The sequence below is a fragment of the Hylobates moloch genome, unplaced genomic scaffold (genome assembly GCF_009828535.3).
Source record: "Hylobates moloch isolate HMO894 unplaced genomic scaffold, HMol_V3 SCAFFOLD_11, whole genome shotgun sequence".
NCBI lineage: Eukaryota > Metazoa > Chordata > Mammalia > Primates > Hylobatidae > Hylobates > Hylobates moloch.
The window spans coordinates 62,421,984-62,447,485 of NW_026652286.1; the positions used below are offsets into that span (position 1 = coordinate 62,421,984).

Consider the following 25,502-nt stretch of genomic DNA (forward strand, 5'->3'; position numbering starts at 1 on the left):
GAATGCTTCCAGTTTTTGCCCAGTCAGTATGATATTGGCTGTGGGTTTGTCATAGATAGGGGCTGAGACAATGGGGTTTTCTAGATATACAATCATGTCATCTGCAAACAGGGACAATTTGACTTCCTCTTTTCCTAATTGAATACCCTTTATTTCCTTCTCCTGCCTGATTGCTCTGGCCAGAACTTCCAGCACTATGTTGAAAAGGAGCGGTGAGAGAGGGCATCCCTGTCTTGTGCCAGTTTTCAGAGGGAATGCTTCCAGTTTTTGCCCATTCAGTATGATATTGGCTGTGGGTTTGTCATAGATAGCTCTTATTATTTTGAGATACGTCCCATCAATACCTAATTTATTGAGAGTTTTTAGCATGAAGAGATGTTGAATTTTGTCAAAGGCCTTTTCTGCATCTATTGAGATAATCATGTGGTTTTTGTCTTTGGTTCTGTTTATATGCTGGATTACATTTATTGATTTGCGTATGTTGAACCAGCCTTGCATCCCAGGGATGAAGCCCACTTGATCATGGTGGATAAGCTTTTTGATGTGCTGCTGGATTCGGTTTGCCAGTATTTTATTGAGGATTTTTGCATCAATGTTCATCAAGGATATTGGTCTGAAATTCTCTTTTTTGGTTATGTCTCTGCCAGGTTTTGGTATCAGGATGATGCTGGCTTCATAAAATGTGTTAGGGAGGATTCCCTCTTTTTCTATCGATTGGAATACTTTCAGAAGGAATGGTACCAGTTCCTCCTTGTACCTCTGGTAGAATTCAGCTGTGAATCCATCAGGTCCTGGACTCTTTTTGGTTGGTAAGCTATTGATTATTGCCACAATTTCAGAAGCTGTTATTGGTCTATTCAGAGATTCAACTTCTTCCTGGTTTAGTCTTGGGAGGGTGTATTTGTCGAGGAATTTATCCATTTCTTCTAGATTTTCTAGCTTATTTGCATAGAGGTGTTTGTAGTATTCTCTGATGGTAGATTGTATTTCTGTGGGATCGGTGGTGATATCCCCTTTTTCGTTTTTTATGGCATCTATTTGATTCTTCTCTCTTTTCTTCTTTATTAGTCTTGCTAGCGGTCCATCAATTTTGTTGATCTTTTCAAAAAACCAGCTCCTGGATTCATTAATTTTTTGAAGGGTTTTCTGTGTCTCTATTTCCTTCAGTTCTGCTCTGATTTTAGTGATTTCTAGCCTTCTGCTAGCTTTTGAATGTGTTTGCTCTTGCTTTTCTAGTTCTTTTAATTGTGATGTTAGGGTGTCAATTTTGGATCTTTCCTGCTTTCTCTTGTGGGCATTTAGTGCTATAAATTTCCCTCTACACACTGCTTTGAATGTGTCCCAGAGATTCTGGTATGTTGTGTCTTTGTTCTCGTTGGTTTCAAAGAACATCTTTATTTCTGCCTTCATTTCATTATGTACCCAATAGTCATTCAGGAGCAGGTTGTTCAGTTTCCATGTAGTTGAGCGATTTTGAGTGAGTTTCTTAATCCTGAGTTCTAGTTTGATTGCACTGTGGTCTGAGAGACAGTTTGTTATAATTTCTGTTGTTTTACATTTGCTGAGGAGAGCTTTACTTCCAACTATGTGGTCAATTTTGGAATAGGTGTGGTGTGGTGCTGAAAAAAATGTATATTCTGTTGACTTGGGGTGGAGAGTTCTGTAGATGTCTATTAGGTCTGCTTGGTGCAGAGCTGAGTTCAATTCCTGGATATCCTTGTTAACTTTCTGTCTCGTTGATCTGTCTAATGCTGACAGTGGGGTGTTAAAATCTCCCATTATTATTGTGTGGGAGTTTAAGTCCCTTTGTAGGTCACTGAGGACTTGCTTTATGAATCTGGGTGCTCCTGTGTTGGGTGCATATATATTTAGGATATTTAGCTCTTCTTGTTGAATTGATCCCTTTACCATTATGTAATGGCCTTCTTTGTCTCTTATGATCTTTGTTGGTTTAAAGTCTGTTTTATCAGAGACTAGGATTGCAACCCCTGCCTTTTTTTGTTTTCCAGTTGCTTGATAGATCTTCCTCCATCCCTTTATTTGGAGTCTATGTGTGTCTCTGCACGTGAGATGGGTTTCCTGAATACAGCACACTGATGGGTCCTGACTCCTTATCCAGTTTGCCAGTCTGTGTCTTTTGATTGGAGCATTTAGCCCATTTACATTTAACGTTAATATTGTTATGTGTGAATCTGATCCTGTCATTATGATGTTAGTTGGTTATTTTGCTCGTTAGTTGCTATAGTTTCTTCCTAGCCTCGATGGTCTTTACAATTTGGCATGTTTTTGCAGTGGCTGGAACCGGTTGTTCCTTTCCATGTTTAGTGCTTCCTTCAGGAGCTCTTTTAGGGCAGGCCTGGTGGTGACAAAATCACTCAGCGTTTGCTTGTCTGTAAAGTATTTTATTTCTCCTTCACTTATGAAGCTTAGTTTGGCGGGATAGGAAATTCTGGGTTGAAAATTCTTTTCTTTAAGAATGTTGAATATCGGCCCCCACTCTCTTCTGGCTTGTAGAGTTTCTGCTGAGAGATCAGCTGTTAGTCTGATGGGCTTCCCTTTGTGGGTAACCCGACCTTTCTCTCTGGCTGCCCTTAACATTTTTTCCTTCATTTCAACTTTGGTGAATCTGACAATTATGTGTCTTGGAGTTGCCCTTCTCGAGGAGTATCTTTGTGGCGTTCTCTGTATTTCCTGAATCTGAATGCTGGCCTGCCTTGCTAGATTGGGGAAGTTCTCCTGGATAATATCTTGCAGAGTGTTTTCCAACTTGGTTCCATTCTCCCCATCATTTTCAGGTACACCGATCAGACGTAGGTTTGGTCTTTTCACATAGTCCCAAATTTCTTGGAGGCTTTGTTCATTTCTTTTTATTCTTTTTTCTCTAAACTTCCCTTCTCTCTTCATTTCATTCATTTCATCTTCCATCAGTGATACCCTTTCTTCCAGTTGATCGCATCTGCTACTGAGGCTTCTGCAATCTTCGCGTAGTTCTCGAAACTTGGCTTTCAGCTCCATCAGCTCCTTTAAGCCCTTCTCTCCATTGGTTATTCTAGTTATCCATCCTTCTAATTTTTTTTCAAAGTTTTTAACTTCTTTGCTATTGTTTTGAATTTCCTCTCGTAGCTCAGAGTAGTTTGATCGTCTGAAGCCTTCTTCTCTCAACTCATCAAAGTCATCCTCCATCCAGCTTTGTTCCGTTGCTGGTGAGGAACTGCGTTCCTTTGGAGGAGGAGAGGTGCTCTGTTGTTTAGAGTTTCCAGTTTTTCTGCTCTGTTTTTTCCCCATCTTTGCGGTTTTATCTACTTTTTGTCTTTGGTGATGGTGATGTACAGATGAGTTTTTGGTGTTGAAGTCCTTTCTGTTTGTTAGTTTTCCTTCTACCAGACAGGACCCTCAGCTGCAGGTCTGTTGGAGTTTACTAGAGGTCCACTCCAGACCCTGTTTGGCTGGGTGTCAGCAGCGGTGGCTGCAGAACAGCGGATTTTCGTGAGACCACAAATTCAGCTGTCTGATAGTTCCTCTGAAAGTTTTGTCTCAGAGGAGTACCCGGTTGAATGAGGTGTCAGTCTGACCCTACTGGGGGGGTGCCTCCCAGTTAGGCTGCTCAGGGGTGAGGGACCCACTTTAGGAGGCAGTCTGTCTGTTCTCAGATCTCCAGCTGCGTGCTGGGAGAACCACTACTCTCTTCAAAGCTGTCAGTCAGACAGGGGCATTTAAGTCTGTGGAGGTTCTTTGCTGAGTTTTTGTTTGTCTGTGCCCTGCCCCCAGAGGTGGAGCCTACAGAGGCAGGCAGGCCTCCTTGAGCTATGGTGGGCTCCACCCAGTTTGAGCTTCCTGGCTGCTTTGTTTACCTAAGCAAGCCTGGGCAATGGCGGGCGCCCCTCCCCCAGCCTCGCTGCCGCCTTGCAGCTTGATCTCAGACTGCTGTGCTAGCAATCAGCGAGACTCCGTGGGCATAGGACCCTCCGAGCCAGGTGCGGGACACAATCTCCTAGTGTGCCGTTTTCCAGGCCCGTTGGAGAAGCGCAGTATTAGGATGGGACTGACCCGATATTCCAGGTGCCGTCTGTTTCCCCTTTCTTTGACTAGGAAAGGGAACTCCCTGACCCTTTGCACTTCCCGAGTGAGGCAATGCCTCGCCCTGCTTCGGCTCGCGCACAGTGCGCTTCACCGTCTGTCCTGCAGCCACTGTTAGGCACTCCCTAGTGAGATGAAACCGGTACCTCAAGCAGAAATGCAGAAATCACCAGTCTTCTGTGTCGCTGGGGCTGGGAGCTGGAGACCGGAGCTGTTCCTATTCGGCCATCTTGGCTCCACCCGGTTTTTTTTTTTTTTTTTTGAGATGGAGTCTCGCTCTGTCGCCCAGGCTGGAGTGCAGTGGCGCAATCTCGGCTCACTGCAAGCTCCGCCTCCCGGGTTCACGCCATTCTCCTGCCTCAGCCTCTCCGAGTAGCTGGGACTACAGGCGCCCGCCACCACGCCCGGCTAATTTTTTGTATTTTTAGTAGAGACGGGGTTTCACCGTGGTCTCGATCTCCTGACCTCGTGATCCGCCCGCCTCGGCCTCCCAAAGTGCTGGGATTACAAGCGTGAGCCACCGCGCCCGGCCTTATTTCTTGGTTTTCAATCTACATGCCCTTCCTTCCTCTCTCTCTCTCTCTTTTTCTCTTTGTCTCTTTCTTCTTTTTGCCTTATTGTACTGGCTAGACCCTCCAGGACATTTTTTTCTTTCTTTTTTTTCATATACATTTTATAGAAGTACTCCAGTACAATGTTGAATAGAAGTTGTTACAACAGACATACTTGCTTTTTATTTCTGTTCCAACAGGGAAAGTATCCAGTCTTTCTCTGTTAAATATTATGTTAGCTCTAGGTTTTTTATAGATTCCTTTTGTCACAATGAGGAAGTTTTCTTCTATCTCAATATACGGGGTGTTTTTATTAGAAATGTATATTGGATGTTGCCAAATGTTTTTTCTGTGCACATAGAGATGATCATATGTTATTATTTACTTTTGTTAAATTATATGATGTTTTTAATGTTAATCCAACCCTGTCATCCTAAAATAAATCCCATTTGGTGACAATGTATTATCCTTTTATATATTGTTGAATTTTTGATATATTTTTCTTAAGAATGTTTCTGGCTATGGTCATAAGGGATGTTAACCTGTAGATTTAGTTTCTTGTAATATCTTTGTGTCATTTGGTGTCAGAGAAATGATGGCCTCTTAGAATGAGTTGGGAACCATTTCGTCTTCACTTTTTTGCAAGAGTTTATAAAGAATGGGTTCAATGTTGTCTATAAATATTTGGTAGAATTCTCCAGGGAGCTATCTGGGCCTGAAGTGTTTTAGGTAGAACTGTTTTTCACTACAAATTGAATTTCATATATATATATATATATATATATATATGTAATCTATTCTCAAGTGAGCCTTGGTAGTTTGCATTTTTTCAAAGATTTTTGTCCATTTCATCTAACTTGTTGAATTTATGAGCATAGAGTGGTTTGTAATATTTTCTTACTATTCTTCTGTCTGCAGGTACAAATAACATCCTTTATTCCTGATGTTAGCAATTTAGTCATTTCTCCTTTTGTCCTGATCTGTTTTGTTGGAAGTTTATTAGTTTTATTGATCTCAGATAACTAGCTTTGGGTTTCACTGATTATCTTTACTATTATTTTTGTTTCCTATTTCTTTTTTTAAATTTAAATAGAGACAGCTCTTGCTATGCTACCTAGGCCAGTCTCAAACTCCTTGACTCAAGCAATCCTCCTGCCTTGGCCTCCCAAAGTGCTGGGATTACACGCATGAGCCATCAGGAACCCAGCCAGTTTCTATTTCTTAGATTTCTGCTGTGATATTTATCATGTCCTTTCTCCTGCTTATTTTGGCCTTTATTTGTTCTTTTTCTAGTTTCTGAAAGTGGAATCTGATGTCATTTGTCAGAAACTTAACTTTTTTTCTAACATGGATTATTTAGTGCTATACCTCTCCCTATAAGCACTACTTTAGCTGTATCCTACACATTTTAATATATTGTGGTTTCATTTTATTTGAGACAAGATTCCACTCTCACCCTGTCTGTCACCCAGGCTGGAGTGAAGTGGTCCAACCATAGGTCAGACTCCCAGACTCAAGTGATTCTCCTGCCCCAGCCTCCCAAGTAGCTGGAACTATAGGCATGTGCCACCATGCCCAGCTAATTTTTTAAAATGTTTACTTTTAGAGATGGGTCTTGTCGTGTTGCCTAGGCTGAGTGTTTTTATTTTTATTTGGTTCCAAATACTTTCTGATTTCCCTTTTCATTTCTACTTTGACCCATGGTTTATTTATAAATGTGTTATTTAATTTTAAAATATTTGAGGATGTTCTAGGTATCTTTCTAATATTGATTTCTAATTTAATTCCACTGAGGTCAGAGAACATACTGAGAATTTACTGAGACATGTTTTATGGCCCAGAATATGGTCTCTCTAATATATATTCTATATGCACTTGAAAAGAATGTATATTCTGTTTTTGGTTGGAGTATTCTATAAATGTCAATTAGGTCAAATTAGTTAATAGTGTTATGAAAGTCTTATATACTTACTGATTTACTATCTAATTATATTGTTAAAATTTTGTTTCAGCAGTCAATTATCTCATGAAGCTACATACATAATAAAAATCTCATGATAAAGCTATTATTTTACATGTTTTATTATTTTTAAAGTATTTTATTTCATAAAATAAGGTGAATAAAAAATAAGGTGTTTCAGGCATGAAGGTAAATTTGGTCCCTTTAACTCTATCTTGGCTGAAAGTCAAAGTTCCAATGAGGTTTTAAGGCTGGCAATACTTTTCAGTCTTCCTTGAATGATAATATATTACTATTTGAAAAAGATGTTTCTCATTTATTCCCAAGATTGCTATGTTCTCTTGGGTTTTTTCCAATTATTTATAGTTTCAGAATCTGGGACATATTTTCTAAGCATCTGGTTAATAATGTTTCTCTAAGAAAGATTCAAGAGATCCTTGAGGAAATAAAATATTCTTGTAAAGGTCAAGAAAATTATGTGAAATGTCAAAACAAATTTGGAAAACTGTCATCTCTATAATTAACATTACCTTAAAATGTAAATGATTTATTAAATAAGATGTATTAGGTAAAACAATTGTCTGACTTTTGGGGAACTTTTTTTTTTTTTGAGACAGAGTCTTGCTCTGTCACCAGGCTGGAGTGCAGTGGCGTGATCTCGGCTCACTGCAACCTCTGCCTCCTGGGTTCAAGCAATTCTCCTGCCTCAGCCTCCCAAGTAGCTGGGACTACAGGCATGTGCCACCACGCCCAGCTAATTTTTGTATTTTTAGTAGAGATGGGGTTTCACCATGTTGGCCAGGATGGTCTCTATCTCTTGACCTCACGATCCGCCCACCTCGGCCTCCCAAAGTGCTGGGATTACAGGTGTGAGCCACCGTGTCTGGCCAGGAACTTTTAATTTTGGCATAATTGCAAATGTATAGCAAATCTGCAACGGTAATGCAAAAAATCCCTGTATATATCTTGCTCAGATTTTTAAATTGTTTTCATTTTATGCATTTGATTTTTTAGAATACACTTTCAGACTTGATGTTGAAGAAGGAGTGGGAATCCCCCAAATACCTGTACATCCCATTGGATATAATGATGCAGAAATATTATTACGGTATAGTTTTCTTGTTGGATATGAGATTAAGATATTTTGCACTAGGTGTCTGTTTTCTCACTGAAAACCAATATGGCATTCTTATGTTAAACACGTAGTTTTATAACTAAATAACTCCTGAAATAGGAATAACAGAGTATACTATCTTTTTATTTCATAAAAGTAGTCATTTTAGTGACTAAGAAATAAAAATCAAATATCGCTGTGTTTGCTACAAATGAAATGCTCAAATACAAAGCTATGTCCTAAGATAATTCTGATTTGAGATTTTTCAAGCAATTGAATTTTCATAGGTATTCATTAGATATTTATATTCAACGTCTAGTATAAGAATATGACAATGCCCCCCACTTACTAGAGGTATGACCTTGGATCAGTTGCTTAAACTTTCTCCGGCTCAGTTTCTTTATTTGTAAGATGAGTCTAGTAACTGTTTCTCCTTGATAGGGTTATTATGAGATCATACGTGTAAAATACTTGGCACCGTATTTAGAATATAGTAAACAATTATTGTATTCTATAACCGATATTTCTTTACATATCCCCCAACTCCCATTTTTAAATGCCTGTATGAGTATTACAACTGGATAATTGTGGGTGCCTACTATGTAATCAGCAGCTTTTTTACAAATACATTTCTTCTCCTTAATGCAGTCATTAATTCCCTATATTTAGGATATCTTAGATTCAGTAAGTCCCCACATAAATAATTAAGGTCAAAAATAAGGAGATAGACTTCCCATTTGCCATCACGACTTTATTTTTTCTCTTTGCTCTCATCACTAACATATTATGTACTTTACTTACTGATTTCAGTATGGCTCTCTCGCTAGGAAATGAGCTCCACAAAGGGCGGGATTTTTGACAGTACCTGGAACTTAGTAAATGACAAATATTTGTTATATATATGAATGAAATATTGTCATCAAACTTTAAAATTTCTCCTTAGAAATTGTGGTAGCCTTTTTCTGTCACTTTCATTTTATTTTGTCAGCTACTTGGGAGGAATCGCTCTACCAGATGAGAGTTGGAAGGGAGCCCTTAATGTGAGTTATAGTATCGGACCTGGCTTTACAGGGAGTGATTCTTTCAGGTAATTTTGCATTACTTTAATAGTCTGAAAAAGTTTTATATTTTTAATGGAAACATGTCAAGATAACTGTTCTGCTAGGGATATTTTGCTTATCTCTTTTTCTCTTTCTAAACAACCATTTTACATTACTTAAGAAGTACTTACAAATGAAATATTGAATTATTTCACTAGTAACATCACAATATTAGTTTCACAGAATCTCAAAAATTAATATATTTGAATATAGGTTTAACATTTCAAAGATTTTTCAAAATTCTCTCTTCAACTATTTTTTAAAATAGTTTTTCAAATAACTTTCAAAATGATATACATGTGAAAAACTAGGTGAAGGTGCTGGGCGTGGTGGCTCACACTTGGAATCCCAGCATTTGGGAGGCCGAGGCAAGCGGATCACCTGAGGTTGGGAGTTCAAGACCAGCCTGGCCAACATGGAGAAACCCTGTTTCTACTAAAAATACAAAAATTAGCCAGGCATGGTGGTGCATGCCTGTAATCCCAGCTACTTGGGAGGCTGAGGCAGGAGAATCGCTTGAACCCAGGAGGCGGAGGTTGCAGTGAGCCGAGATCGTGCCATTGCACTTGAGCCTGGGCAACAAGACTGAAACTCCATCTAAAAAAAAAAAAACTAGATGAAGTTAAGGGAGAAGTAAAGATGAAGAGAGAAGGGGGCCAACATTTACAGATCACTTACTGTGTGGGTTAAATGAGTTTAAATGGATAAATCACATAGCTACTATAAGACTATAAGGCTCAATAGAATTAATATTACAATTATTACTGTTATTAATACATGATAACACTCTTCTAGAAGAGATGTGATCACAAATTGTGTGTTTATTGAGCTTAGTCTTACAGAAAGAGTAAAAGTTTACCACTGGGTCAAGGGAGGCAAGAAATGCCAGCTAGAGAAATCAGCTTGTACAGAGTAGTTGAGCAGCATGGCATGATCAGAACTTCAAGAAGTTTGATTTGCCTGAAATGTGATGGAAGAGAGAAATGTAACACTGATAAATCAGAGTGCATATAGCTGTTTTTATTAAACCAAAATTATTAAATCATTCTTCTTTGCTAACAATTTACCCTTAACTACGTGAGTTTGGACTCTCAGAATATTTTTTAGTTTCTGTAGGATTTCTTGTATTACAGAAATTTTGAAGTATTAGAAGTTCAATTTCCTTGTTTTATAATAAGTTTATAAATGTTTGATTTATATGTGTTTATAATTAAATCCGAACAGTGCTCTTTTAATTTAAGAGACTTTATTATCTAATTTGTGTATGCCCTCCAGAGAAAGGAAAATGTAACTTACTCAATGAAACGTAAAGCCCTTTCTGATTTACAAACATAAACATACAGACAGAGAAAACATATAACTTCAGTTCTACAATTTTAGTCACAATTAAAGAGTAAACTCAAAAACATAAACATTCCTAGGTCTAGATATAAAATAGCCGTGCTCATTCACTGTGAGCATAGAATTCTCTATTGGTTAGAACTCAGAGTGGACAAATAAACAACAACAAAACTAAAAACTAGATTCTCTCATGTCTCACCTCACAGAGATCTTGAAAATCCATTAATCCATTTACAGATATTATCAAATGACAAGACATAAAGGCCAACTCCAAATCATTGCTGCCACCAATGAGGAATAACTTAATCTGCCCTAAGCAAAGCAGAAACATAAAACACAACATCAGTAGAGAAAAAATAAAGCTAGAGATACAGAGTATCAGCAAAGTTAAATTTCTACTGTTGTTTAGAAGTTACATGTGAGAGCCAAAAGAAGATACGAAGAATTGGTTTAAGCTGCCCATACCTGGTTCTGCAAAGTGAATCCATTTTACCTCAAAGTGGAACCTCCAAAAATCTTCCACAGTGAGGAAAGGAACACAAACCTTCACTAGACAGATTGTGCATTTCAGTGGATTTGAATTATTTGCATTACTATCATGTTTCTACAAGTTAACTTCTCTTTATAGAGCTGTAAAACAGTCTAGTTAAGGACACTGACAGGTAAAGTTGACCATAATGGATGAACCAAAATTTTTCCCAATTTTTCTTTACAGGATTATATTCATTTATTTCATGAATATTTCTTGAGCATTTCCTATGCCCCAGGAACCATTCTGGGTTCTGGGGATTCAGCAGTGAACAAAGTAGACAAAAATCTCCTCCCTGTGGAGCCTGCATTCTAGAGTTCAGTTTATTCGAAACGTGATGAGTTTGAAGTAATAATAGGACAAATAAATATTTTTCTGGAGCTCAAAAATACTAAAAATGAGAAAGACGTAGGTTTAAAGATGTAGATGTGCTTCTCTGAGAATCTTAGCAGATAGCCTATGTTTTTGTTTAGACTAATATCAATTTTTTTCATTCCCTATATGTTGCATTTTTCCTTACTTAATTTTCTTCTTTTAATGACACAATACCGATGGATTTGGGTTTCTTACTAATCATATATCTAAGGCTCATATTTTTAGAAACACATGCTAAACAATATTTCTGCTTTTCTGCTATTAATTTTCATCTGTCGGTAGCAAAAAGAAATCATTTACTTAATACCTTAAAATGAAAAAAAAAAAACTCATTGATTAGTTTTCCTCTGAGGTACTTTTAGTTGAATATTGCAAATGGATTAAATATCAGAAGAACAGCATACTTTTGGTGGGGGTGAGGGAAGCCAGAATTTGTTCTTAACAATATGCAAGTTTCGGGCGCTTATTCATTCTTCCATTAAAAAACGATCACAAACTAGAAACAACGGACGTCTCCCTACCTTTAGAATAAACGATGATTAATTTTGTTCCCTTGGGGAAAAGTAGCATTTTCCCATGTCATCTTGGATTCATAAAATGTGAGTGATAACTTTTTTTCTTCTGTCTGGCTGAGCTTGATTGTATTTTCCCTTGTCTTCTAATTTGGCTGATTGTAACTCATGAATGAATATTTAAAAGACTGACCCAAATCAGAATCAACAATCATGGCCTAGAAACATTTCATTACGTAGTTGTGCATTTTAGCAGGAGCTTCCCAAATTCTTATTTAACAACAGAATTTTTTATGTTTTTTATAGGTGGCACTAAGCCAGCTCTTAAACTTACATATCATTTCCATAATCATGAAGAAAATTTTTGAACCTAGGATTTAATATAAATATAAATAGATACATTTAAATAATATGCTTAAGCTTTTTTCTTTATTACATAATGGGCTCTCTTCTTTGTTTTCATAATTAACTGGGGTATATTTTTACATTTTAGAATAAATATGACATTTTGAATAATAGAATATTTTGAATTTTAAATAAATAACAATTTAGCTATGAGAAAATAATATAAAATAGACAGCTTTTAAAATTTGGCTTCAAGGTGCATGCTTGGGTGCTTAGAAGTAAATTGGCATAATGTCTGTACCTTACTTGCAAATGCTTCAACAGTGTTAACAATTATTGAATTTAGCTGGTAGAGATATGAAAACCCATTATGCTATTGCACAGCTTTTCATAATAAAACACTATTATGAAGATAGTTTTTTATAATGAAACACTGTACAAAAACATAATTTGCTGTACTAAGTAATTTATTTTAAAATTCTAGGAAGGTTAGAATGCATGTTCATAACATCAATAAAATTACAAGGATTTACAATGTAATTGGAACTATCAGAGGATCTGTGGAACCTGGTGAGTCACATAATTTTTTAAAACATTTTGTTTTTACAAAAATGAAAGAGTAAGTAAAGATAAATTGTAGTCAACAATTGATTTGGGGTTTTTGGCTGATTTGAAACTACTAAATTTTGAGGAAAACTGTACAAGTCTAAAAGAAGATTTTACTTTATAGTGTTTCTTGTCTTCTATAGAGGAAACTCAAGCAAGAGGATGTTTTTTTAAAAACATAAATTACAAATATTTATAATGTATTCAAAGTTGTAGGTTTTTTGAACGTATTATTTTCCAGACAGGTATGTTATTCTGGGAGGTCACCGGGACTCCTGGGTATTTGGAGCTATTGACCCAACCAGTGGGGTTGCTGTTTTGCAAGAAATTGCCCGGAGTTTTGGAAAACTGATGAGTAAAGGTAAACAACCTTTCTTTCCTGGCTGATGACAAAAAGTGACTTACTGAATTTTCTTTTATTTTTTAGGAAGTTGTACCTAACCATGTGTGTTAACAATTCTTACAGGCTGGAGACCTAGAAGAACTATCATTTTTGCCAGCTGGGATGCAGAAGAATTTGGACTTCTGGGTTCCACAGAATGGGCTGAGGTAAATAAGACAAAGAAGGTTCTTATTATTTTTTTGGTCAACAGGAAACAAATATGTATGCATCTCAGGATGATCAAAAATATATTCCATTACCTAACATGGTTTTGATTTGGAGAATGACTCAAGACAATTTAAGAAATAGTTTGTTTTTACTTTCACATCAGTTTGGCAATAACCTTTTATTACTAGACTGCAAACAGATTTATTGTCTCGTCAAAATATTTTCATTGCCATTTGTATTTGTTTTATAAAAAATAAGAAAAATCAGTAAGCTCAGAAAATAAAATTAACAAGATGTTTTTGATAAGATAATTTACTTATCTAAAAACTGATACAGATGCTTAGAGCTAATTTTCAAGTTTCTGAAGTTTCTTTAGAGTTCTTCCATCGGAGAAAATATAAGATGTTCTATTAAGATGGCCACATATTGACTATATTTTCACATTTACAGATTCAGTTTAAAATGGCAACCATAAGTATACTTTAGCATTTACAACAGATATGTGCTTCATTGTTAAGTATAAAGTGGTAATTCTGTAAATTGAATTACTTTAATAAATTGACCTGCTTTACAATTTCATAGGTGGGGTTTTTTTTCTTCACATATGATTGTCATTTGTCATTGACTCTTAATTATTTATATTTAAGTGTCTCTCCTAGGGCCCTTTTCTTCCAACTTCTTCCTTTAGTCTCTCTGTCAAGTAATCTCTAAGTTCTTAAATGTGAAAGGTAAGCACATATTTTTTTAACTTTTATTTTAAGTTCAGGGTACAAGTGCAGGTATGTTACATAGGAAACTGTGTCATGGGGGTTTGCCACGCTGTTCAACTACTCTGTACAAGCTGATTTCTCTAGTTGGCATTTCCTGCCTGCCTTGACCCAGTGGTAAACTTTTACTCTTTCTGTAAGACTAAGCTCAATAAACACACAATTTGTGATCACATCTTTTCTAGAAGAGTGTGGTCATGTATTAATAACAATAGTAATTGTAATAATGTTTCTATTGAGCTTTATAGTAGCTATGTGATTTACCCATTTTAACTCATTTAATCCACACAGTAAGTGATCAATAAATGCTGGCTCCCTTCTCTCTTCATCTTTACCCCTCCCTTAACTTCACCTAGTTTTTCACATGTATATCATTTTGAAAGTTATTTGAAAAACTATTTAAAAAACTAGGTGAAGAGAGAATTTTGAAAAACCTGGTTTGAAATATTAAACCTATAACTCAAATGTAGTAATTTTTGAGACTGTATGAAACTAATATTGCGATATTACTAGTTAAAGATTATTTCATCACCCAGGTATGAAGACCAGTACCCACTAATTATTTTTCCTGACCCTTTCCCTTCTCCTATCTTCCACCCTTTGAAAGTCCCCAGTGTGTGTTGTTCCCCTCTATGTGTCCATGGGTTCTCATCATTTAGCTCCCACTTATAAGTGAGAACATGTGATATTTATTTTTCTGTTTCAGCATTAGCTTGCCAAGGATAATGGTCTTCAGCTCCATCCGTGTCCCTGCAAAGGACATAGTCTCATTCTTTTTTATGACTGTGTAGTATTCCAAAGTGTACATGTACCACATTTTCTTTATCAAGTCTGTCATTGATGGATATCTGGGTTGAATTCATGTCTTTGCTATTATGAATAGTGCTGCAATGAACATATGTGTGTATGTGTCTTTATAATAGAATGACATATTCCTTTGGTTATATACCCAGTAATGGGATTGCTGGGTCTAGTAGTATTTCTAAGTAGGTGTACTACATAAGTACTTACCTTCCCTCCTCCATCTGCTATTTATCATTTATAAGTCCAGATTTTATAGAGCTGTTTTAAAATATGGTGTACCTGTCTTGCCATTGTGTTTAGTTTTAAAAATGCTTTCCTCCTAACTCATTTTCTCTTACGTTAGTTTAAAGTACTATAATAGGAATAATATGAATTAAACAAATATAGAGGAGGTAAAAATCCCACTCACAGTTACTTGTCTGGTATCACTTATCCTTTGTTGATTACATTTACACTGCAAATTGTTATTTTCACATTGGTATTATTAATATGCATTTTGAAACTATAACATTAATTTGATGAATCAAATTTTATTAGTTCAGGTCATTATCTTTTTTTCCCCCTGCCCCTGTGGTGGGTGAGGTCATTTGCTTTTAGAAACATGTGATTTAGAAACATGTGATTTCTTGTGATACATGTATAAACACATATAAACACATGCATCTGTTTTTTAAATTTCAGCAGCTGAACATAAAGAAATCTAATATATAAAATAATAAAAATGTTTTGCATTAATTTATAAACATGTGCATTAAGAGGCAATTTCAATATACTTTCCAGTTTTGTGCCAGGTTCTTGATTATATTCAGTAGCATGCTTACCTTCTTTAAATACACATAAGGAATCTTCTTTATTTTCACTATAAATCTGTTATAATGGAAACTCAGATTTTATATTTCTCTGTAATGGAGTCAACTATCACCTGGGCTATGCAGGCAAGTGCAAAGAGGTGACAGTTTTTATTTGTGCCATAACCACACACAGCTTTAAATGTTTTTACTATAACATATTTTAGAAAGCTAACAAGCTAGAGAGAGGTGAAGGGCTCTCTCAGCATGTTGCTCTCTGTGTGTAAGTGCGTTAGTCTTGCTTTACTTTATCTTTCTTGAATCTGTGTCTGTGTGTGTGTGTGTGTGTGCATGTGTGAGAGACAGAGCGAAAGAGTCTTGTTTTTGTCCTAATGTATGCCTCCTCTCTAATTTTTTGTCTTCCTTTTTTATTCTTTCACTTCATATACATAGTAAATATAAACAAATAGAAATTTTATATTTCTCACTTTTGAAATGATAAATTTACTTGGGTATCCACTCTATAAATGGATCTCAAACTTCAATGTATGTAAGAGTCAATTGCCAGTTATATCTATTAGAAAATACAGATTGGCTGGGCGCGGTGGCTCACGCCTGTAATCCCAGCACTTTGGGAGGCCGAGGCGGGCGGATCCCGAGGTCAGGAGATCGAGACCATTCTGGCTAACATGGTGAAACCCCGTCTCTACTAAAAATACAAAAAACTAGCCAGGCGCGGTGGCGGGTGCCTGTAGTCCCAGCTACTGGGGAGGCTGAGGCAGGAGAATGGCGTGAACCCGGGAGACGGAGCTTGCAGTGAGCGGAGACAGCGCCACTGCACTGTGGCCTGGGTGAAAGAGCAAGATTCTGTCTCCAAAAAAAAAAAATACAGATTTCCGGCCCGGCACGGTGGCTCATGCCTGTAATCTCAGCACTTTGGGAGGCTGAGACGGGTGGATCATCTGAGATCAGGAGTTCGAGACCAGCCTGGCCAACCTGGTGAAACCCCGTGTCTACTAAAAATACAAAAATTAGCCAGGCATCGTGGTGAGAGGTGACAGCATGCTGGTAGCCCTCTCTCCCTCTCGGCGCCTCCTGAGCCTTGGTGCCCACTCTGGCCATGCTTGAGGAGCCCTTCGGCCTGCCGCTGCACTGTGGGAGCCCCTTTCCGGGCTGGCCAAGGCCGGAGCCGGCTCCCTCAGCTTGCCCAGAGGTGTGGAGGGAGAGGCGCTGGTGGGAACCAGGGCTGCGCCCGGTGCTTGCAGGCCAGCGCGAGTTCCGGGTGGGCGTGGGCTTGGCCGGCCAGCACTTGGAGCCGCGGCCAGCCTGCAAGCCCTGGGCAGTAAGGGGCTTAGCGGCTGGACCAGCAGCTGCTGTGCTCAGTTTCTCGCTGGGCCTTAGCTGCCTCCCCGTGGGGCAGGGCTTGGGACCTGCAGCCCACCATGCCTGAGCCTGCCCCTCCGCCCCCTTCCCGCCGCCGTGGCGGGCTCCTGCAGGGCCAGAGCCTCCTGAGGAGCACGGATCCCTGCTCCACTGCGCCGGGTCCCATCGATCGCCCAAGGGCTGAGGAGTGCGCACGCAAGTCACAGGACTGGCAGGCAGCTCTGCCTGCGGCCCCAGTGTGGGATCCACTGGGTGAAGCCAGCTGGGCTCCTGAGTCTGGTGAGGACTTGGAGAATCTTTATGTCTAGCTAAGGGATTGTAAATACACCCATCAGCACTCTGTATCTAGCTCAAGGTTTGTAAACACCCCAATCAGCACCCTGCGTCTAGCTCAGGATTTGTGAATGCACCAATCGGCACTCTGTATCTAGTTAATCTGGTGGGGACTTCGAGAACCTTTATGTCTTGCTAAGGGATTGTAAATACACCAATCAGCACTCTGTATCTAGCTCAAGCTTTGTAAACCCACCAATCAGCACCCTGTGTCTAGCTCAGGGTTTGTGAATGCACCAATCCACACTCTGTATCTAGCTAATCTAGTGGGGAGGTGGAGAACTTTTGTGTGTAGCTCAGGGATTGTAAACGCACCAATCAGCACCCTGTCAAAACGGACCAATCAGCTCTCTGTAAAACAGACCAATCAGCTCTCTGTAAAATGGACCAATCAGCAGGATGTGGGTGGGGGCCAGATAAGAGAATAAAAGGCTGCGTGAACGAGCAGTGGTAACCCGCTCTGGTTGTCTTCAGCAGTGTGGAAGCTTTGTTTTTTGCAATGAATGTTGCTGCTACTCACTCCTTGGGTCCACACTGCGTTTATGAGCTGTAACCGTCCCTGCCAAGGTCTGCGGCTTCACTTGTGAAGCTAGCGAAACCACGAACCCACTGGGAGGAACAAACAACTCCAGACGAGCCGCCTTAAGAGCTGTAACACTCCCCGCGAAGGTCTGCAGCCTGACTCCTAAGCCAGCGAGACCACGAACCCAGCAGAAGGAAGAAACTCTGAACACATACGACCATCAGAAGGAATAAACTCCAGTCATGCAGCCTTTAACAACTGTAACACTAACCGCGAGGGTCCGCGGCTTCATTCTTGAAGTCAGACGAGGAACCCACCAATTGTGGACACAGTGGCACACACCTGTAATCCCGGGTACGCCCGAGGCTGAGGCAAGAGAATTGTTTCAACCTGGGAGGCAGTGGTTGAAGTGAGCTCAGATTGTGCCGCTGCACTCCAGCCTGGGCAATAGAGTGAGTCTCTGTCTCTAAAATAAAATGATAAAGTACAGATTTCCAGGCCTCACTTTTAGCCTCACTGTGAGTTCTGATTCAGTAGGTCTAGGGCAGGGCCCTAGGATATGGGAGCCACATCCCTGCATAGTCTGATGCAGGGAATTGAGGAACCACATTTTGAAAATACTTTTTTTTTCTTAGGGCTCTCTGCTATTGCTATAAACAGTAGCTGTTGCTTCATAGTATCCTTAATTCTTATATTAATTGCATAATTATTGTTAACCAACTGGTTTTCTGCATTTTCTCAGAAATTAGGGTCACAGATGGACCTAGCTATTTAATTCTGAAAGATACTTGTAAACTGCTTTTCCACAAAATTAATTTGCTTATTTTGTTTACATTTTCACAACTGTAAGTAATGTGAATTAAGTAACAACTTTGCTTCAACTACAGGAGAATGTCAAAATACTCCAGGAGAGAAGCATTGCTTATATCAACTCAGATTCATCTATAGAAGGTAAGTTTTATTTCGATTTGAAGTAAAATTTTCAGAAAGGAAATTTTATTTCAAGTAACTTTTATTTATTGTTGAGTAGAATACCATCTATTAAGACTATAAATTCTAACTTATTAAGCGCCTCAGATATCCCCTTCCTATGAGATGCCTCAGTAGTACCTTTATTTTTCATTTTGCCACAGAGAAAATAATTAGGATTTGTATGAATTGATATGATTCATAACTAAGCTATTGCTTTTAATTTCTTTGATATATTTACTATTTGTTTATATTAAATTACTACTTAAAACTCTAGTATTAACCACATATTTTCTTGATGAAGATATTAATGGAATTTGGCTAAAACAGTTCAGAAGAAAGGTTTTACAGAATATTCTGTGCAGAAATATTTCCTGTATTTGTTGTAACAAATTTGAAGTAAGTGTACTCACTCCTTTTGAACTACAAACTCCCACTGAATCTGGCTCAGGATCACCTGAGCCCAGGAGTGTAAGCCATAGAGAGACCCTGACTCTCAAAGAAAAAGAAGAAAAACTGATCTGGATTGTCTAGGCCAACAGGACATGATTTCTGATTAGCACTACTATGGAGACAGTATGATTCAGAAAATGAAGAGATTTGTGTCTCTAGGCTTTCACTGCATTGTGATTATTTCTAAATAAATGTTAGAACATAATAATTACTGATGTGGCTTTGTCTAATATCTTGATATATACTATTGCATAGAATGAAACAAGTAAAAAGTTAATGCTGCAGACTTACCACTTACTTTGCCAAAGTGCCCCTGAGAAATGCTGCCGTAAGAATGAGCCTTGTAATCACTGTGAGAGCTGCTGCCTTAGCAACCAAAGTCCACCAAGACCTTCTTCTATTCAAAATATTTGGTGCAGCCTCCCTCACTCCTGAAGAACTATTTCCACCCTGCTTTATTCTTTGGGAATAAAATCTTTGATTTGAAGATCATTATATCTTGTTTAAAATTAGAAAACAAAGTTAGAATTAAACATAAATGGGATTTCATTTAGAAGTATGAAATAATACTCTGTCTCTTATTTATTTTTCAGGCAATTATACTCTCAGAGTTGACTGTACTCCCCTTCTTTACCAATTAGTGTATAAACTGACAAAAGAGGTATATAAGGAAATGTGTCTTCATATGTTTTCTTTTGAATGGATAAATGAATAACATGTGTTCCCCTCTAAATTAATGGTACTTCTTATTTTTAAGCTGGTGAGAGGACATAATAGAATCATATAAACAAGTCAAAACAAAATCTTTAATATGCCATTTACCTATGTGACATAACTAAGAAGATATTATCACCAGCTTCTTTGTTCTAGTAATATTCTTATTAATAGTTGTGTAAATAGTTGTAACATGTATTTATCTGGAAGAGGTATTTGATATAGCAGAAAGAACACTGAGCTGGAATAGAAAGGCATACGGTTCAAAAACTGTCTTAGCTACCCATTCATTCATTCAACAAATATTCATTGAGTGATCACTATATGTCAGGCTCTATAAAATGAATTATAGCAGCAATAGTGATAAAGGGACAAGGTCACTGAATTCGAAGACTTTGTAATCTAGAGAGGACACAGATTGGTAAATGAGGAATTAGAGTTCACTAGAATATTTGATACTATGTATGATGGAGAACAGTTATGGAATACAGAATATTAAATCCCGGGGTGGCTGGGGGAAGTTGAGGAGCATAAGAGGAGGTTTGCAGAGTCACTGATGTTTGGACTGTCAAATGAAGGGAGGTAGAAGTAAGGGAGAGGGCATTCTAAGCAGAGGACACACTATCTAAAAAAGATGTGGAGGTATAAAATAACATATTTCCTGATCTGAAGGTAGCTAAGCATGGCCAAGCCAAAGGCGTTGGGAAAGATGGTAAGAAATGAGGCATAACAAATGGGCCAAGGAGTTCAGAAATCTGTTATGGAGAAATCATTAAAGAATTTCTAACAAGGTTGTTCATTGTTTTATGTCATGGTAGTGAATACATTAAGTAGTTGCAAGTCTAAAGGCAAAATGGAAATAATTCTGCAGGCTTCCTAATCTCCCAGTAATTTATAAATATTAAATGAGTTATAGATATTTTAAAAACTCGAAAATCTAAAGGACTCTGAATCTCTAAAACTTAAATAATCTACTCATTTAATATCTGTGGGCCGGGCGTGGTGGCTCACGCTTGTAATCCCAGCAGTTTGGGAGGCCGAGGCGGGTGGATCACAAGGTCAGGAGATCGAGACCACGGTGAAACCCCGCCTCTACTAAAAATACAAAAAATTAGCGGGGCGTGGTGGCGGGCGCCTGTAGTCCCAGCTACTCGGAGAGGCTGAGGCGGGAGAATGGCGTGAACCCGGGAGGCGGAGCTTGAAGTGAGCCGAGATTGCGCCACTGCACTCCAGCCTGGGCGACAGAGCGAGACTCAAAAAAAAAAAAAAAATCCGAACATCATTTAAATAGTTCCTTGCCAAAGAATTTACCTGTGGAAATGTTTGCTTCAAGGTCAGCCTTAGATAACAATATGAAGTAGATATCACTTCTCTCTGGGTGCTATTAATATTTCCTCCCTTAATCTTACCCCTCTCTTTTTACTGTTCATGTCTTTAAAAACTAGTTTTCCAAATGAAACTTCTCTCATTTTCCTCATCACAATGCTCTCACCATCTTGGGTAGCTGATGTCTTTGATCCTTTCATTGGAATGTTCCATAAAAGCATCTTATCTAAAAGTAAGCTGAAAAGAAAATCTTTACTGAGAGAACCCTTTTTGGAACAGGAATTTATGATTTGTGCTGTCCTAGAGAGATGATCCCTGGCGTTCATGTCAGGAATGATAAGAATTTGGTGGTTGATAAGGGAGAAGTTGATGTCTATGCCCCTTTGTACAAAGATAAATTCTTATCTATGGGCATACTAAGACCCAGTAGACAAAGGAGACTTGTTTTTACTCTCCTGTAAACGGATTATTACAATTTTATTAATCCCTAGTGTGTGTTAGCACAAATAGTCAAGCCATATTGGTGATGTCAGGATAGTGTAGGGGTGAGAGACAAGGCTGAGCTTGGAGAGAAGGGCAGCTGCCAGATGGAGCAAGAAATGGGGCAAAGTGTTGCTAAATAAGAGGAGGGCTATCAATTCTGACAATGCATATAGCTGAGGTAAGACTGATCTAGCCGAGTATGGTGGCACATGCCTATAGTTCCAGCTGAGGCAGTAGGATCACCTGAGCCCAGGAGTGTAAGCCATAGAAATCCTGACAAAAAAAAAAAAGAAAAAAGAAAAAGAAAACTGATCTGGATTTTCTAGGCCAACGGGACATGATTTCTGATTAGCACTACTATGGAGACAGTATGATTCAGGAAATGAAGAGGATTTTACTGGGAATTCAATCCAAGCAGGATGTAGGAACTGGAACAGAATCTCTCTCAACCACCGTAAATTGGCAGGAGCAGAGTAGAGAGTAGAACCCAGTCAGCTGGCTAGAAATGAGCAGAACATCTCTGCAGCTGCCTCATGTTGCTGAGGAGGGGTGTGGAGTGCCAAGACTATTTCTAAGCTGTGGACCCTCTATGCAGTCATAAAGTATCATCTCATTCATACTAAGCTAAGGGCAAGTGACCACTTCCCAGCCCTACCATTACTCTATGGATGGGAGCGGATTCACCACTGTTACCTTCTACTTGAAGGCTGATGAGGGCTTGTGTTATCAGTAAACACAACACATTTGTGCCTCTAAATAAGTGGGATGAGATTGAAACAGGGAAATTGTTCAAAAACGTGCCAATATCCGCCATCTTTATTAGATGCTCTTAAATTTAATTGCCATTTTCTCAGAAAGGCCTTACCTTTCTGTCTCTCATCCCCACATCTCTTTATAGCACTTTGATATTTTCTTTTAAACTGCTTATCATAATTTTGTGTTACAAAATTTGTTTGGTGTGTGTATCCCCAATTAGATTTCATTGTGAGGTCCAAGAGGGTAGAGACTATGTCTCTGTTTCCGCATCTCTTTTCTGAGTTCAGTGCTTAGTAAATATCTAAAGAAAAATTTTTAAGAATAGTGGCACAGAAGTTAGAATAACAAACTCTGTGTAAAGGCCAGAGAAAATATCAGATGTTTATGTTCAGAAAGGTACCATTATCCCCATTTTTACAGGTGAGAAAACTAAGGTTCAAAGAAGGGAAGCAATACACCAAGTTATAATTCGTTCACAGTTACTTAAGTAGGGTCTGCCTTGGGTCTGTTTTTGAGCAAATCACGGTTATAAACAAACAAGCAAACAAAATGTAGTCAATATGTGTAGTAGTCTAGATTTAAAATAGACCTATTTGACTCCACAGTCCACAATGTTTTCACCACATGGCTCTGCTCTTCTTAGAGTGTCAAAAGACAAGGCAAGTATAAGTTTGTAAATGTACTTTTAATGAAAGGAATAAAAATGTATACACACACACACAAACACACGAGCTCTTAAAATTCCCAAGTAGAAATCTGAGGTTATGTAGAGTTTTTTTAAAAATCCATAAAATTTTAACTTTGTTTAAACATAATAAGACTGTCTAAAAGAATAGTCCCAGCACTAACCCCTGCCTGCCCTGCAAAACCAAGACGAAGCTGAGCTTGAAATTATGTCACCTCTATCGTTCTGAGACCTCTTTATAGGTCTTATTAGGCAAAAATAATTTACAAAAGCAAATGTTGTATCTGAAGTTTTCTCCAGTGTCTTCCCACTAAAAGAAATCTAAGCTGCCAAACATTAAAATGGCATTTGTAAAGATTTTAAGTTCTATTTAAAAGTTTACCAAAATAAGCAGGAAATTACATCTTAGGTACATGGCAAATTACCAACACAGGTAGGCATCACGAATAAAAAATAATTTGGGCTAGATTTATTTCTTGCCATTTGCAAAAATATAATTTTTCTATAAATATATATACACGTGTATAAATATATGTATGTACATATGTCATTAAAAGTAGAAGCTGATGACAAATAATATATAGTTTTATTTTGGCATAAATGTAGTTGCTTCTACCCCTAATTTCCAGTATTTGATTTCTCTTTCTAGATCCCCAGCCCTGATGATGGGTTTGAGGGTAAATCACTGTATGAAAGCTGGTTGGAAAAAGACCCTTCACCTGAAAATAAAAATTTGCCTAGGTAAGTTACTGGTATGCACCTTTCCTACCATAGAATAAATTATGAATTCCCCTCTGCCTCTTGTTTCTCCAAGCATGAAATTCTCAAGCGTCTCATCAGTAATTTGAGTCAAGAAAAGATAATAAAGAATTCCTGGCCGAGCACAGTAGCTCATGCCTATAATCCCAGCATTTTGGGAGGCCAAGGCGGGTGGATCACCTGAGGTCAGGCATTCGAGACCAACCTGGCCAACTTGGCAAAACCCTGTCTCTACTAAAAATACAAAATTAGCCGGTCATGGTAGCAGGCGCTTGTAATCCCAGTCACTCAGGAGGCTGAGGCAGGTTAATTGCTTGAACCTGGGAGGCAGAGGTTGCAGTGAGCCGAGATTGTGCCATTGCATTCCAACCTGGGCAACAAGAGTGAAACTCCATCTCAAAAAAAAAAAAAAAAAAAAAAAAAAAAAAGAATTCTTCTATCCAGTTTTGTTTTGCTGATTAGCCAGCACATGAAGTCTTTCAGCCTATATTAGGGCACAAATAGATCTAGTTTTGCAAATTTTCAGCCAAAATAGTTTCACTACATTATTAGCCATTAGTTGGCATTCTTGCTTAAAATTTCATTTAGGTATGTGTTAGATGTATTAATATATAACTTCAGATGATAATGATGAAAAGACAAATGCTAGATTATTTGCTTGTAAGTTTGTTAAGGAACATTATCAATACCCACCGAATTGTGTCTTTACCTGTGATTTAGAATTTATATAAATATTATTTTATTTTTATATCATCTCATTCATGCTACAGCAGCTTTCTTAAATTTATTTTATATTTGTTTTTATTTTTTTTCTAAACATTATATAATAAGTATATGTTTGTTTTCTACTATAGTGCCATTTCTAATACAGGCTGAGCATTCTTAACTCAAAAATCTGAAATCTGAAGTGCTCCAAAATCCAAAACTTTTTGAGCACCAACATGACGTCACAAGTGGAAAATTCCACACATTATAGCACTTAACACAAACTTTGTTTCATGCACAAAATTATTTAAAATATTATAAAATTAAGTTCAGGCTATGTATATAAGATATATATATGAAACATAGATGAATTTTATGTTTAGACTTGGGCCCCATCCCCAAGATATCTCATTGCATATATGTAAATATTCATAGTCGGAAAAAAATCTGGAGTCCAAAATACTTCTGGTCCCAAGCATTTCATATGGGATACTCAACGTGTACAAGCAAATAATAGTAACAGTTTATAGCTTTATTCCTCATTTCAAATCAGTCTTGTGAAAGTTTGAATGTGGGTCCATTATAAAAGTTTCACATGCCAATTCAACAAAAATAGTAAAATACAAAAATGATTTCTAAAACATTGAAGAGGTCAGTCTCAAAAACATATCTACTAACCTAATAGTTTGGAAATAAACAGTTATGTTATTAATGAACATGCAATTTTATATTCTGCTTTCATGTCTTACCATTATTTTACTAAAAATTTTCATGTCTTCTTATTTATGTATATGCATATATATATGATAGATCAACAGAAGTTTCCTAATCTTATGCAAAGAAATAAATTATAATTAGATGTATTTCTAAAATGGAATAAGGCACATTTATATTCTTCGTGATTTTATTTATTTATATTTATTTATTTATTTATTTATTTATTTATTTTTTAAGACGGAGTCTCACTCTGTTGCCCAGGCTGGAGTGCAGTGGT

The 25,502-nt window shown here is 37.7% G+C and overlaps 1 protein-coding gene across 1 annotated transcript in view; it reads left to right on the plus strand.

The window, feature by feature from the left end:
• LOC116476177 (N-acetylated-alpha-linked acidic dipeptidase 2) overlaps positions 1–25,502 on the plus strand; it is an 87,247-nt gene that overhangs the window by 1,407 nt on the left and 60,338 nt on the right. Inside the window, exons 2-9 of the mRNA XM_058446241.1 lie at positions 7,603–7,696; positions 8,691–8,789; positions 12,389–12,474; positions 12,752–12,871; positions 12,977–13,059; positions 18,546–18,609; positions 19,674–19,741; positions 23,694–23,785. Coding sequence (XP_058302224.1) covers positions 7,603–7,696; positions 8,691–8,789; positions 12,389–12,474; positions 12,752–12,871; positions 12,977–13,059; positions 18,546–18,609; positions 19,674–19,741; positions 23,694–23,785 — 706 coding nt within the window. The remainder of the gene's footprint in view (positions 1–7,602; positions 7,697–8,690; positions 8,790–12,388; positions 12,475–12,751; positions 12,872–12,976; positions 13,060–18,545; positions 18,610–19,673; positions 19,742–23,693; positions 23,786–25,502) is intronic.